The following is a 15946-nucleotide window of genomic DNA, read 5'->3' on the forward strand; positions in this document are numbered from 1 at the left end:
CCCCTCCCTCCACAGCTAATCAATGCTATAGGCTACTTCACCAATAGACCATATCAAATATAAAATAGAGATATGCAACAAGCACGTTTAAACAACGACAAACAATAAAATCAAAACCAGCGTTTCAGTTGTTCATTAGTTCAAGTGGCCTTAATGCATGCACGGCTTTTCAAAATTTCACAAAGCGTTTTGAGATTATTTTGAATGAAATATTGAAGTTTATAATTAAGTGTTTTGGCAGACCACGCCGAGTGGCCCTATGCATTTTTCTAAAGTCGGGTTTTATTCGAACTTTTGCTAACGACAAAAACAGTTTATCTGTCGTCTCTGTCTCCGGGAACTGCGCGTCACAAAAATGAACCGAAAGCCACTTCAGCTCAGTCACTATAAGAAATCGGCTCTGTCTAAAGCCTTTAAATGTCTAAATATTCTGGCTAATAAATGTTATCTGATTATGTAATCCATATGAAAACGAGAGGTACAGAGGATGTACTCAAACATGTAGCCTGTAAGCGCTTCCCAATGAGAAAATGACAAGACAAGGGTGAAAATCTCGCTCTAATTAAATGTAGCAGGCTAAATCGCCCTGAATTAAAATGTAAAAACAGATCAAATAATGCATTTGTCGAAATGTTGCGATATTGTTTCATTTAAGTTCATAATTATTCAATACATGTTATTTAATTTAGCAGCATTACCACGAAGCACCGTGGTTCGATATTTATTTGAATAAAAAATAAAAATAAAAAAACTTAATTCACAAATTGCATGCCTGGTTGAAAGGATCCAAAGATCCCTGTAGACTTTAATATTGAGTTGAACATTTTGTTCATGAAAACAAATTAACATGCGTTTTTTCAGATTATATTTAGTTTTGCTTGGAAAAAGCTGGCCCAAACCAGTTTTATTTCATCAATTACTGAAATAATTAAATATTTAGTAATAAGCTTTTATGACAGAAATATCACTAGGCTACATGTAACTTAAATCATTTAATTCCTTCATTATCAACACTGTCTAGAATAGCGATTTAAGTGTGAATTGTGACTTCTCTTTGTGTTAAATCAGCCTCAGACTCCAATAGCCGGTGGGGGGTTGGAGGGACAGTTCAGTGCTGTATCGAGCGCGCAGGACAATAGGCATAGGTGTTAATGTTCCTCTTTCATATGGAGAGCGAGGGAGACTAAATAAACTTGTTAAAAAGAGATTCAGCGCGAGAGAGGCAAAGAAAAACGCATGTTTTAATTTAATTATGTTGCTTTGGACAATTTTCGTTTTGTAGGCCTACTGTTTTAATTGTTTAATATAGCTGTCATTTCTTTGGCAATACAAATTTAAAATGTCGCAAGAATAAGATTAGCCTAGTGTTTCTTATTTTGCATCGCAAAAGAAATAAACTCTAAACCCGATGCAACCCTGTTTTAAATAAAAAAAACTGTCCCGACACTTTATTTAAACCTTGAAATGTTCGAACTTGGTTTCAAACTTAAGTAATTTTAGTGTTCTTTTACATTACACAATAATTTAGCAGACTAAAGACGAGCTTCTTCATTTTCATTTTCTGATGCAATCGGCTGACAATCTTCCTTCATCAGTTTTTGTCCTTTGTGCAGCGGCTGCGGTTCTACAGGAATGTAGCAAATTTATGTTGTAATAATAATTAAACAAAACTCTTGACTTTAAATAAGTAAACAGTTATAAACAGTTAGCTATTTAAGCATCAAGAAGGTTAAACATAAACGCTGTAGGGCAACATCGGTTAACAACATGTATGCTACATTGAGATTCGATCCGAGTCGATTGAAGCTCCTCGAAGCTCGTGTTGTTGCGTTAACCACTGAGCTATCGTCTATACGTCTGTGACTGTTTTTATTGCAATGTTTTACTTTTTCATTATTTATTCAATTTCATTTCAGTAGCCTAATTTCAGTATTGTGATTATGAATTATTTTAACTACGTTTCACTTGTTGAATTCATCTGCTACCAGCTTTCAAACGCTCTGAATCAGTGCGGTGCGGCAGCAGATTACGCATTAGAGAGAATAAACAAACACTTTTCAGAGTCTATGATTGTAGCGCCTCTTGGCGGTAAAAGGCAGCAAATACACCCCACATTTTACCGCCGCGGTGGAACGGCTGATGTGGGCATTGTCATGGCTTGCCTCGACATTTGCGTTTGAATAGCGCGCGTCCTCCGTGGGCGTGTCAGATTAACGCGTAATGAAGTGTAATGAGCTGGGGAAAAAAAATCTGACAGCACTCTCTTTTCATACAGATTACATAAACTGAGAATATTTGTTTTTTATATAAATTACATCATTAAAAAGAAGAGAATTCAAGCTTCATAAAGAAAAACCTCTCGTGCCTGTATGACAAGTATTTGCAGAGTTAGAGTTAATTTTTCGGACGTGTTTCAGAATGGACTGCACTGACAGAGAGAAGGCAAAACTCGCATCATGTTTATTTTTCTTTATTTGACAAAAAGCACAAAACTTTGTTTTTATTGTGAGTATACAGAAAAATAATAGACAATTAACAGGATCGATTGATGTATAACACTTATATGTACGATCAAAATCAACAGAGTATTTTAAGTCTATTTTTCTGCTATGTGAAAAAAAAACGGCAAAACGCGCGGGCGCGTTTCTGGTCCCCAGAGGGTTAATAAGGAACTAGATTTTTAAAGAAAAGTAAAATTAATAGTGTTGTAATGTTTGCCTTTGCAAAACTTGGGACTATTCGGGAATAGTGATAGATTTTAAAATCTAGGAACAAAAAAAAAATCATAATTGCGTAATATAATATTCTGCCCTTTTTACTCAGAATGGCGAGTTTATATCCCACAATTCTATAAACTGCAATTGCGAGTTATAAAGTCAGAATTAGGAGACATAAACTCGCAATTATGAGAAAAACAAACATAAATGTGAGATAAAAATTGTATAGGTTCAAATGTTATTTCATGCTGTAACTGTAGTGCTAATACATTATGCCTCCTATGAACTGCATATGTGAATATTATGTAGATCTGTAGCTTGCTTAAAATTCATGCTTTAAGTAGACTAATAATTGCAGGTTTCATCAGTCCAGTCTATCCATTTAATAGCTTGCAACCATAAATGTCTGAGTTTAGCTAAAAAGGTCGTCTTCAGTGATGGTATATCCTGACCATCTTTTTTTTACATTCCGATTCTCACGTCCTAAGGCAAACAACACATTTATTTCTCTTATTCTGTGGATCTCACCCGTTTTCCTCCACTTGTCACGAGTAGTGTTTGCCTATACAAAATTTAGGACTATTTGGGAAGAGACAGATTTGGAAAATTAAGGAATATTTTTTTACCAAAAAAAAAAAAAAGGATTAATAAGGAACTAGATTTTTACATTAACAAAACTAGGCATTATCAAAATAAATGATGGTTTACATCAATGGCTAGTTGATTCATTGATCTTTAGGAAGCCCTTTATTGCTATGCTGGTTTCAGATTTACTTAACCCCAATCAGATTACGTTTTTTTCAGGGAATTTTACAGGAGAACAACAGAATGGGACAGAACTGAAGGGTCTTGAGATATGTTTTTAAAAAGTGATTTCAATTTCAGATTTTAAAAACATGGTGCGAGACGCTCAAAGAAAGCAGCACAAGTTGTGAGGCATGAACAATGCATGAATTAAAAAATAAAACATCTCCGAAAGAGTCTCATCGTGCAAACTGTCTAACAGCTAGAACTGTGTCAGCATGGTATGTAAAGTATATACCGACACTACAAAAAAAGGGGAAACAAAGAAAAATACCTACTAATGAAAGAAAGTGGAGTGCCTTTCCTTTACCATGCCAAATGCAGCAAAAGATAAGCATGGATGTACGACGAGCTGCAGATTTACACCTGCTAGCCTATAGGGACCATGGAAGCTCTCTGGTGATCAGTGCGATAAGTGATCCAGTAATGTTGTGCGAGCGGTAGCCAATAGCCCTGTGGGCTGACTGCCTCCACTTTTACAAAGGTTATCATCAAGTGTTGTAGGATTTTAAGTAAGAGAGCATGCCGAACTTACCCTCGCATGCAACCTGAGAGGTAGGTTTGATCTGTTAAATGGTATTCTGGGAAGAAGCTCAAATTTGTGAAAATAAGTGCTAGAGAGTGTGTTACAGATCTGAATGCTGGGTAATCTGGCCCTGCAGCTAGTGATTAATACCTGGGTGTCCGATCCCATAAAAGTTGGAGTCTGTATATGCGTCCACAGGCGCGCCACAGGCTTGGATGGCGTCTGTGTGTACATACTTTGAAAGTTCTCTACTCAACGCTGCATAATTCCCTCTCTCTCTTCATTTCCTGCAGAGTCCAACACCACAGGAAACAGGGAGAGAGAACAGTAATGGAGTAACCAGCAGAGATAAAGAATAACATTATGCTGCTGGCCAAAAATAAAAAAAAACAACAACATGAAACCCGGACCGATCTTTTCCTGTTGTTCAGACACAAAGTCATCCTGGGCATCTAATTCAGATTTCACAAGTGTGTGATAGTCTGCTGCAGGTGTCTTTTCTTCTTCTGTTTGGCAAAGAGAGAGCAGATAGAAAGAATTCGACTATGTTGGAGTCTAGCAGCTAACACATGCTGGCTAGACGAGGTGACTATCGAACTTTTAACACTGCTCTTAACTGGGTTATTGATGTTCTAAACACCACTTTTGACCCTGGGTAGAGAAACATTTTACACTTGTAATTTATAAGGGGGGCTCGTACAGATTTTTTACCAGGGGTTATGAAACCCTGCTCCAGTGTTAGTCCCAGAGCAGTGTTAGCACCGCTTTTGCTGTGTTAACCCCGTATTGCAGTGGAAAACATGTAAAGTTTGAAACAATGTGGTGTTGGAATGTTTTGGCTAGATGCTTTAGCAACAGACACCCAATCGCGTGCCTCATATTTCATATACTTCGGACAATCAACACAGCATTTTGTATAAACAGTAATATCAGCTTTTTGACTGGTGGGAGCAGCTCGGGTGGAGAACAGTGACTGGATCTTAAACCTTCAGATGACACAAAGCTCATATCTCCGTCGCTTTAAGTTATCAAAAATGAAACCACACACAAAAACCCGCAACATACGATAGACACGTGTTGTGCAGCGCAGAGCAGCTTTCTCTCCTATTTTAACGATCTAAGTGCATGGTCTAAAGTGCACGGCACAAGTGCACTTAGGGCATGTTCGAATCCACTTTTGCTAGTTTAACGACAGGAAAAATTACGCATGGCCTAAAATGTCACTATTCTCTTAATGAGTAATGGGTGTGTTTTTGGCGTAACGTGCAAAAAAACAATCCGAGTGTAATTTCCCATTCCCTTTAAATGCCAGTTGCGCTCGCGCCATGGCGGATTCGCTAGTTACATGGTGGAATTTGCAAGCGGAAAGACCGAACGCGTCTCCAGAGAGCAAGCGGATCTGCTCATGCGCGAGGTTAAAGCGCGCAAGCAGACCATCCATGGGACACGCCGGATTCCACCATATCTTTATGTACACAATATTAATCTTTAACATTGTTATCCTTTTATTTTTTATATTTGGCATGTTTGTGTGTGCTGCTGCTGTGTGTGTAATAAGCAGAGTGTATGCGCGTGTTGGTCCCGCCTATATGCGCATATTACTAACACGCTCTTCAAATAACATACAAATAATAAAATTGCGCCATTGACTTTAGACCAGGTTTCAGTTGGTCAATGGCGCAGTCTATTTCAGTTGCCTCAAAATAGCAACGCACAACAATGCGCCTGCCCTGAACACACCTCGTTTTCAGACCAGCACGCCCATGGGCGCACAAATGGCCACAAATGCATTTGCTATTTAAACAACGTGGCGCAGGACGTGAAAATGATAACTGCGCCGGGCTGAAACTAGCAAAAGACACTTGCAAAAAACTTGGCGCCGCATTGCACCAGGTTTATGATAGGGTCCATCTAGTTTCCAGTCTGGTTCATTTCACACAGCGCAGGTCACACAATGCGGTTGTGAGTCCTGAAAATTTACAGGTATGAGTTCAGTCATTGAATGCGGTTGTCACTACCGTAAATATCTGAACTGTGTGCGAATGTAACCGTATCAAGGACTCAAATACAGGATTGACAACAATATTCTGCTGCTGTATGAATGTGGCCATATGGTGCATTCAGAACGCCACGTGTTATCTCGAAATTACGGTAATTATGAAATGGCATGAATCCAGCATTTATTCATATTATAGCATGTGACACTCATATGGACATTGCAGGTATGAGTCTGACTGTTCTTTCACAGTCAATTCTGTTTCTTCCACTTCTCATCGTTTACCATCCAATCACTAAATGTCGCATGAAAGAAAAAGAAAAAATAGCAATGTGTCATATAATTCATATTGAGGCCCACTCTAATATCCCAGTGATGCTTGCCAAACAAAAAGAGCAAAGAGGGACAGATTTGAAGTACATGCACTCACTGCTGCCATTAGCAGAAATGCCTCACACCTGTCTGGGTGTGCTGTATTAATGGGTGCGGAAGTAGTTTGTGTGTAAAGTGTTCATTTGCCTCAGATACACAGAATGGGTGGGAGTACATCTGGACCATTGAACTGTCATTGCAATGGAAATCACATCCATCTACTGTCTCCTTTGTGCCATTCATCGTCCTCGCTGTGACAGATTTACAAACCGATTCTGGTGTAAGCCTGACATGACCATCAATTAGCATGCACATTCATAATACCAGACCTTGCACTCAGGTATGGCTTTCTTTCTCCAGTTCAAGAGTTTACTTTACTCAAATGTGCCCAGATAACTGCATGTAACATAATAATGGAACATTTATGAGTGGCAGACTATTCAGCGGAAAATGTAAGACGGGACTTGATTTAGTTGGATTCTGAAAAGTGGGTGGTTATTGGTGAATATTTCTTTCACCTTTCAGAGGTACTATAATATTACATTTTTATGAAAGGCTATGATTTTTTTTTATACAAAATAACAACATGTATTGACGATTAATGCACAGCAAGACTAGGGACAATAATTAAAACAAAATCATGGATCCATTTTGATTTCATTTTGGAAATAAAATAATGCCAAATGTTTTTGAAACAAAAAAAGCTTGTTGAAAAACTACTTGAAAAAATATGCATATGAAATATCCACAGCTTAAATATATAACCATGTTGAATTTTAGCCCCTAAAAATGCAAGCCCTAAAAATACAAATGCATTAAAATGCAAGCACGGTTAATGCAATGCATATTGTTTTCAATTAGTGCAATTCAACAAGCTTTTTTGTTTCAAAAACATTTGGCATTATTTTACTTACATATTTAATCTCCATGCATAATAAAAAGTTTAAGAATCTAAACCCAATTTGAAGATGGAAACTAATTCAATACAGAGAAATCTTGACGTAGCATTACGGCAGGCTAAGCAATATTTTCAGTTAATAATGTATATATCACTGTATATATCAGAATAACCGCTGTGTGAACTAGTTTAGGATCGCCTTCTAAACAGATGGAAGCAGAAATAAATGTAAAAAAACAATCTGTATGCTGATACTCTGTATCTGATTCTTCATAATATGTGTCATCAATCATTTAAAAAACCAACAAAATACTAAGCTTTTTTGGGCAGGATACACAAATAAACAAATACACACACACATAAACAGTGGGCAAATGGGAAATCAACTCTTGGGTTCAGCTGACTACTAATGACTACGCTCAAGCCATGGGACGTGGACACGCACTCATAAAACACACATCATCCATCAAGCACATGTGCTCACCTCGTCACTTCATCTCTGACACAACCGTTAAGCTGAAAGGTACGACCTCTCTTCCCCTTGGCATAATTACAATAAATCGCATTTCCACAGAATGCTGATCAGGGACCATCTTTCATCATTGATTTCATTCATCAAGATGGAACATAAAAGTCATTGATTTTCAGGATATTTTACATCAATCAGCTTACAAATGATAATTGCATAAAAGCTGTGTTTCTTAAAAATCCAAGCTGTTGAAATGGGACTTAATATTGACTTCAATTGAGTTTAAACTGAGCTAAATATATTTTCTGTACCCTCGGACCCTTTCACAAACCTTTACATTTTCATTAAGTCATAATTAAGTACGCTTATCAAGCCCTTTTCCTCACAGGTCCCCACTGTAGCTAATTTTAGGTTTTAAGATCATTATAAGAACATATGGTCCCCTCAATGCAGGCAAAGCCTGACCCACACACACACTCACATTTATATTCATGCACACACTTATTCCAACAGACACACTTATCAAAAGCTAGGCAACCTACATCTGTTTCATCCCAGACCTTATGCAGTGCCATTCACATATCTTGTTCTACATTCTAACACTCACACAAGTCTTACCAAAGTCTTTATGCGAGGACATCCAGCCGATGCCTTTGAGAGAGACGATAGCAAGAAGTCCAGATCCCACAAAGGAGCCGATGCCGGAGAAGAAGAAGAACAGGCCCATTATAGCGCTCTGCATGGAGCGCGGGGCTGCGGAGTAGGCGAACTCCAGACCTACAAACACAAGAAAATGCAGAAACCTATGATGAAAGTCTGAAGTTTGCTTCCAATGCATGATCAGAACCTCAAAGGCACTCTACGTGTCCACATACACAGAAAAAAACATAGTCTTGTGGAAAAGATCATGGTTGAAAATACAGGCTCGCTGCATGTAGATACAAGTGCTCACAGACAAAGACACATGGGAATTCACTAAGAATGAATTGCACCTAAAGCACTGTTTATTCTCATACACTTTCTATACTGTTGTATCAACTTGCAGCCAAAGAGTTCTGACTTTTGTGAAAAAGACGTGATCTTAATGAGCCTTATTCGCATAGAAATGAGGAGTGTTTGCATTAAAATAGGCTGCAATATATGTGCATGTTCTACTTAAAAATAAAAAAGAAATTAACTATAAATGATTTGATAAAAAAAGATATATTAACATTACCATGTCCATTAAAATGCTAAAAATCTTCAGAGAGTTTATATATATATATATTAGTGCTGTAATCGATGAAAACAACAAATTCTGTAATTAATCATGATTAATCGCACATAACATTAAAGTTTTTAATATATATTTATGTTGTAATACTTTAACATTTGATCACCTAAATAATGTAGAAACAACAAAGGCAGTGTATTTTAAATATTTTCTTTTTTTCTTTTTCCTAAGCACTATGAATGAAGGCCAGTATCACTGATACCAATACTTATGTCTCCATTACAGAAATTCCATAACAATCTTCACATAAGACCATTGCAAGAAATGTCACATTTAGCTGTCTTTAATTTATCAGGGTTCAACACAAAGGGTTTTTTTCCAGTCGGGACAGTTCAGATGTTTATCTGCCCTGCTAAAATGCACAAAAAAAAGTTATTGTTTTCGTTGTTTTTGACCCATGTAACCTTGTAAAGAGTACTTTCAGGTAGCTCTAACAGATATACTGAAACTGAATAAAGTTATCAAACACTTTGCAGTCTTCACAGCATACATTTTGAATTAAATATAGATGAATCCTTATTAAAAGCTACAAATGTTATGCAGTCAAGAGCAGGGAGTGATTTTCTCTTTGTCTTTTGTTCTTTGATTAACATTAAATTACAGACAGCAGTAAGTGTATTAGACTGCTGTCACTTTAAGACCTGAAACATCCTATTTTCTTACAAATCTTTGCGTTCATTTAAGACTTTTAAGATTGTGCTTATGGGGATATTCGACAAAACAGGAATTTTGGCATAATTTTGTGTGTTTTTGTCCGTACAAGCGTGAAAGAGAACTCAATGGGGTGCTGTCTGAAGCGGCTTTCTGTGTGAGAGTTTCGGGTGTTTGTTCACAGAGAGCCGCTTCACAGCCAGTGAAGATTTTAATTATTTGTCTCGTCACGTTTGAATGGTTTAATAGCGCTTGAATAAATAACAGCGTGATCATATACTGTAGCGCAGCCAAAGGATGAAAGAAAAAAATAAATGCTGCGTTAATTGCTTCAATATTTTTTAAAGCGTCAAAAACAAACAATTAAATGCATGCGTTAACGCGTTCATTTTGTCAGCACTGATATTTGATACATACTGATATATATACACACACATATACATATGCCAACTCTCTGAAGATTTTTTAGCATGGTAATAGATATGAGAATGTTAATGTATTTGGTCTTGGCAGCTGCTGCTGACATCGCTGCTGCTATTGATTACTGCTGTTGTTGTAGATTACTGCAGCTACTGCTGCTGCAGAGCAAGTACAGGAACTTGATGCTGTCAATACATTCCCAGACACGCTGCTGTGAGAATGTAAAACATACTGCTTCTGCACAAATGGCATATAAAAAATTAACCATAGCAGATCTATAAAGGTGGAGCTGGGGAAGGTGGTGTGTTTCAGAGGAAATCTGAAAGCGCACTGCAAACTGCAATGGTAAACGCTAATCAGCTATTTAAATGTTGATCAGAAAGCTCATTGGCTGCAGATGCGACAGGAACCAATCGGATTGTGCCATTAACGATTGTTAAGGAGTAAAAAAAAAAACCCAGCGTCATGAGGAATTCAGCCAGCGTCAGCCTGTGCCATCTATAGTTTCATGACAACTTGGTGTGTGTGTGTGTGATGTGTATATATACTGTATATATATATATATACACACACACCAAGTATGTGTATGTATATAGTATATGTATATGTATATTTTTTTATTTCATGTTTATTTCATCTATGTTTAAAAATGTATAGTTAATGTAAGAAACATTTAAAAAAAATTTAAATAACTTTTAAAAATGCACCTTCTAATTTGTATATTACCTTTTTTATTACCTGATAAACCTTTCATTTCTATATTTAAAGTTTTTTTTTTAAATAAATTAGTTTTACATATCTATTCTATCCATTTTAAAATAGTTTTTACATATTCTATGTAATCTATCTATTTTAAAATAGTTTTTACATGCATCTATTTATTTGTCAGTTTGTTATTTACATTTGAATTAATCAATTGATAATTTATTCCGGCATTAGATTTTAAAATGGCATCCCTACATTGCTAACATCCACCGACAAAGCAGACAAGAAAACCTTGTTAGATGCATCAGCCAAAAATTGGGAATACATTGCTAAAACATATTTGGAGATGAGTGTGTGTCCATACATCTGTAACACTGATGAAGGTCTGGCAGCAGAATGACTCAGAAACACCTACTTCAACTGCCAAAATCAGCACACATCCCTAAATATTTACAGAAAGACACCAAGAAAAAAAAACAGAGAAAAGCAGTATATAGAGGATGCTGAGTGGTGGAAAGAAAAGGTGGAGTAGTTCAGGAAAGTCAGGGGATGTAGAAAGGATGCAGAAGAAGAAAAAGAGAAGATCAAATCTCTTTTTAACCCTGAGTGGTGGCTGCCTGCTGGCTGACATTGATAATTTCATGGCGCCTCAAACTTGTCATTTTTAAAATTATGGCTTGTGGGCACAACTGTCAGACTCGTTTACTGAGCCTGGTTAGGCCATGAATCTTCTTTGCTAGATGGACAGATAGTAAGAGAGAGAGAGAGCACAGGGGGAAAACTGCTAAAAAGAAAAGGGAGGGATTCCACAAAACGGAGCAAAAGAGATCATCTAATCCCATCCCACAATCCCACGCTCTCGCTGCTCTCAAACAAATGCACATTAGGAGGCATGGAGGCAGGAGGGGCAGAGCAAGAAAAAAAGTGAAAGAGAGGGAGATGAAGGAATGCGGCTGCTCTATTACAGTGTTTATAGCTGTCTGCAGGCATGGTTGACCTTTTCTAAGTGCTGTTTGTGCGATGGAGGCTGTCTGACGACAGCAATCAGATGTTTGAGAAGCCCTGGGCTCAAGAAACACTTAAAACAAGAGTAACTGTTCAAAATCAATCAAGACTACGGAAATGTTATGAGCTTCTTCTTTCTAAAATGGTTTGATTTACAGTACATCATTGTGTTACATACTACAATGAACTGGAATAAATTTTAACATGACTCGCGTGAACGATATGTAATGCATTGACCTCTATGGAGTAACAAATACCACTGGCATCACCTGCTGTTAAATGTTATTGAAAGAAGTCTGTTATGCTCACCAAGGGCCAGATTTACTATACGGCAAATCTGCGTATAACCGCAATCCCATAAAAGTGCCGATGGGAGGGGAAAGTTCTGTACACACACTGATGAGCCAAAACATTAATGACCAGTCACAGGTGAAGCAAATATTGATGATAATCCACTAAGGCCACATATTAAGATCTGGCTAAATTAGATGGTAAGCAAAAAATCAGTTCTTAATGGGCGGAAATAAAGATTGGAGCAAATTTGACAAGAGCCAAATTGTTATGGCAAGGTGACTGGGTCAGAGTATCTCTGAAACAGCAAGGCTCATGGGTTGCTCCCAGTCAGCAGTGGTTGCTGCAGTCTAATGACACGACCATCCACAATATCACGGAAGAAGAAAGAAAAAAATATATAAAACCTGACCTTTTCTAACTTCAAAGCTGAATTATTCAAAAAAGAAAAGAAGTTTAACTTGAAATATTCTGGTTTTATTTCTCCCCTTGCAGAGTCAGGCAGTGGGCAATTTTTCTTTCTCGGAAAGAACATTAGCCTTTAACATTTTTCGGAGAGAACGATATATAATTAAAATTCCCAGGGGAGGAAAAAAAAAAAAAGATTCCGGTTTTAGGTCTGTCCCCTCAACCGGAGTCCATACATATCTCCCGCAGGTGGTGCATGTGTGTAAGTGCAAGTGTTCGTCTACAACAATGTGAAAAATCAGAATCAACTCAACTTCCGCTGTCATCTGACAGCCCACGACAAAGCGAGCTGGCAGTGGAGTCCATTAAAACGGATTTATTCAAACAGAATAGGGCCAGAGGAGGGAACTTTCCAGAGACATTTGTCACATTTCTTGTCATCCAATTTCCTGGAGGTTCCCCAGGGATAGGGATGGAGCGTTGAGGCTTTATTTTAAGAGTCCTCCATGCTATCAGGAGGCATGCATTTCATGGGAGTGCTAGGACACTGAAGACCTGGGGTGAGGTGGAGAGAGTTGACTACGAAAGTGTGTCGGCACCCCGCCGCACAGACATGACGTTATCAGACACAAACCTGTGTTTAACTGCTGTTGCGGTCACATTAAATCTTAGTCTGGTTGACCTAAGGAATTGAGGAGTCCCCCAAAATAGTGCCAAGATGTTGTTTCATAACTGATGGATAAATGTCCTGCAGCTGAGCTTCTGGGTAATCTTTGGAATTAGCATGTTAGCATACATCTCAGAGCAGAGCACATTACCTTTTCTTTCAAGTATACATTCCCAAAATGTACATGGAACAATCATATACACAACTACATTGTGCAATTTTACAGATGTTCGTAGAATGATTTCCACTGCATCAAACCATCTCTGGCCTTGGCCATCTTCCCAATCATGTTCAAATGTAAAAGGATTATTCAAGAAAATGAGAAAAGCTAAATTTATCTTCATTTCAGCGGGTGACATGCTATTCAACATCTTTAATCTTAATATTTTTGATGCAGTCTTCGCACCTCTCCAATTTCTCTATCATTTCACAGCTGTCTGTGATCAGGAAGCGGCGGGCTGCCTCTTGTATTGATTCTCATAGCTTGATGGCTCTCTTCAGATTTAAAAAGCGCCTTTGCAGATAGGGTCTTATAGCTTTCCACAATACTCGAACCCCTGGAGACGTGATGGAGGAGCGGAAGATTACACTTAGCCTTCCCCATCTCCCCATTCTGCTGGAAATTCAATCAGGGGCCGCTACGTCCACCATGGACATATTATTCCATCGGCGCTGAGCCTTTTTTCTTTCAATTTTTTCAGGTCCGCAGATAAAAAATAAAATGAAGATGTTAACTGTTAGGGACAGCCACTATCCCCACAAGAAAGTAGAAAAAAAGAGAAAGGGAAAACAAAAGAGGTCTCTTGTTACTTTTTGGAGAGGGCTGCTGTGTTAACAAAAAGAGGGTAAAATGCAGCTTTTTAACTGGTTGTGTTCCTGTTTGAAATCATATATTCAAAAGATGTGCGCATTGAGGGATTTTTTTTTTCTTCTAAGGACAAGGTCTCAAAGCGGAGAAGTATCCTTTGGGGGTACAAAGTACAATACAGACAGGGATTTAATTCAGGATACATTCATTACATCAGTGTTTGGGATTGGCAACCTGCTCAATGACAAAAAAAGAATGTCCAAAAATCTAGTTCATGTTCTTAGAATTATGCTGGTTTCATGTGGTTTTGAAAACCTTTTTTTTTTACAACTTTTAAGAGAAGTTTAAATGCTATTATTACAAAAATATAATTTGGTGTAACAAAAACTTTTTTTTTTGGAATGGTGTAAAATTGTTTTGCTGGTCTAGAATTTCATAAAAGAAACTACATTAACACTGACAACATTACAGTACCATTAAATGAACACTACATTAAAATGAATAATATATACATTGGCACTGCAACACCACCACCAATGAACACTAAATTACCATCATGCAAACATTACACTAGAAATGTCACCACCTTAGATGTAGAGAAACATTAGAATACTTTAAAAGCAACCTTACATTAAGAATGATCAGCGCTTGTCAAAAACAGTTTCTTGTACTTTTGTTATTTGACTATTAAAGATACTGCATTTGAATCCAACACACCTCATTTCTGAGTTCCCAGCATTAAATCGGAATCATTATTTTCAAAAAACGTTTTGAAGAAAAAATATTGGTCAAATGTTTTTAGCAAATACTATGAATTAAATATTACGTTTTTGGAAAGTCGCACCACATGACATTACACAATCTGAAATGACCTTGCCTTGCCATAAAAGGGTCAAATTATCTGTTACTTAACAGATCTAATGAATAAATTATCGAATAATTAGATCCAGAGAAAAAAAACAGCAGTGCACAACATTTTCTGAAGCTAATATCTTCTTTTAAAAGACCTTGAAAGCCCTTGTAGACATACCGACTAAAAAAAAGCATCCAGTTATTTGAAGGACCATAAGCCATGAGCAACAATCTGATTTAAAACACCTCTTCTAAGGGGGTAGAGGAGAAATCCAGTAATCAGTACTGTGTTCTCTACAATTCAGCATGAAGGGAGAGTGTTTTCCTTGCCTTTGTCAAATGTACTTATTAGTCTTGTTTGTTCATAACGGCTAAGAGGGGAGACGTGCAGCCTTTGATGTACTCTGTGCGTGAAATGGGCGTAAAATTACTGGTGTGGTGTGTGTCTAAGAGGAAAACAAGCATTTTTGAACATGACCTTGGAAGAGAAGCTGAAGGGTTGAAATGAACGCAGCTGTAAGTTTGGGGAGAGTTGAACACTGCTAACCTGTGTGAAAATATGTATGGTTGGACACAGACAGGTCCACATATAACCAGCGGTAAATATAGAGCTGAGACAGCGAACACAAATAAGACAAGTGCCATGGATAACTGTAATCTGCAAACCTATAGAAAAAAAAAAAAAAATGTGGGAGCTGAGCTGGAAATCAAAAACCTTACTCAGAATCTGTTCCATTTTTTTTTTAAAGGGAATCAAAAAAAAAGTAGGACAACCAGAGTAGTTCAGTGTGAATGAATGATTCTTGTGAACTGGTTCGTTTGAACAAAATCAAAATGATTTACTAATGAATCTTGAAGTCAATCACTGAATCAGTCAGTCAGTCATGCCACAAACTCAAATCCAATTGTTGCATTACATTTTTAAGCTTTATGATACTGAATCAGTGTGTTACATGTTAGACATTGGCTTAACCAATGGCGTCAGTATGGGCAGAAATACTGAACTATTTGTAATAATTATTATAATTAGCAATGTTTTAATCCTTTCTCATATTGTCACGGTCTGGAGTAAAACTATATATCT

At 37.4% G+C, this 15946-nt stretch overlaps 1 protein-coding gene across 1 annotated transcript in view; it reads right to left on the reverse strand.

The window, feature by feature from the left end:
• Positions 1-15946, reverse strand: part of slc15a4 (solute carrier family 15 member 4) — a 69532-nt gene that overhangs the window by 17771 nt on the left and 35815 nt on the right. The window contains exon 8 of the mRNA XM_056246618.1: positions 8401-8559. Coding sequence (XP_056102593.1) covers positions 8401-8559 — 159 coding nt within the window. The remainder of the gene's footprint in view (positions 1-8400; positions 8560-15946) is intronic.

The sequence above is a fragment of the Rhinichthys klamathensis genome, unplaced genomic scaffold (genome assembly GCF_029890125.1).
Source record: "Rhinichthys klamathensis goyatoka isolate OS25496 unplaced genomic scaffold, OSU_Roscu_1.1 h1tg000040l_1, whole genome shotgun sequence".
Taxonomy (NCBI): Eukaryota; Metazoa; Chordata; class Actinopteri; order Cypriniformes; family Leuciscidae; genus Rhinichthys; species Rhinichthys klamathensis.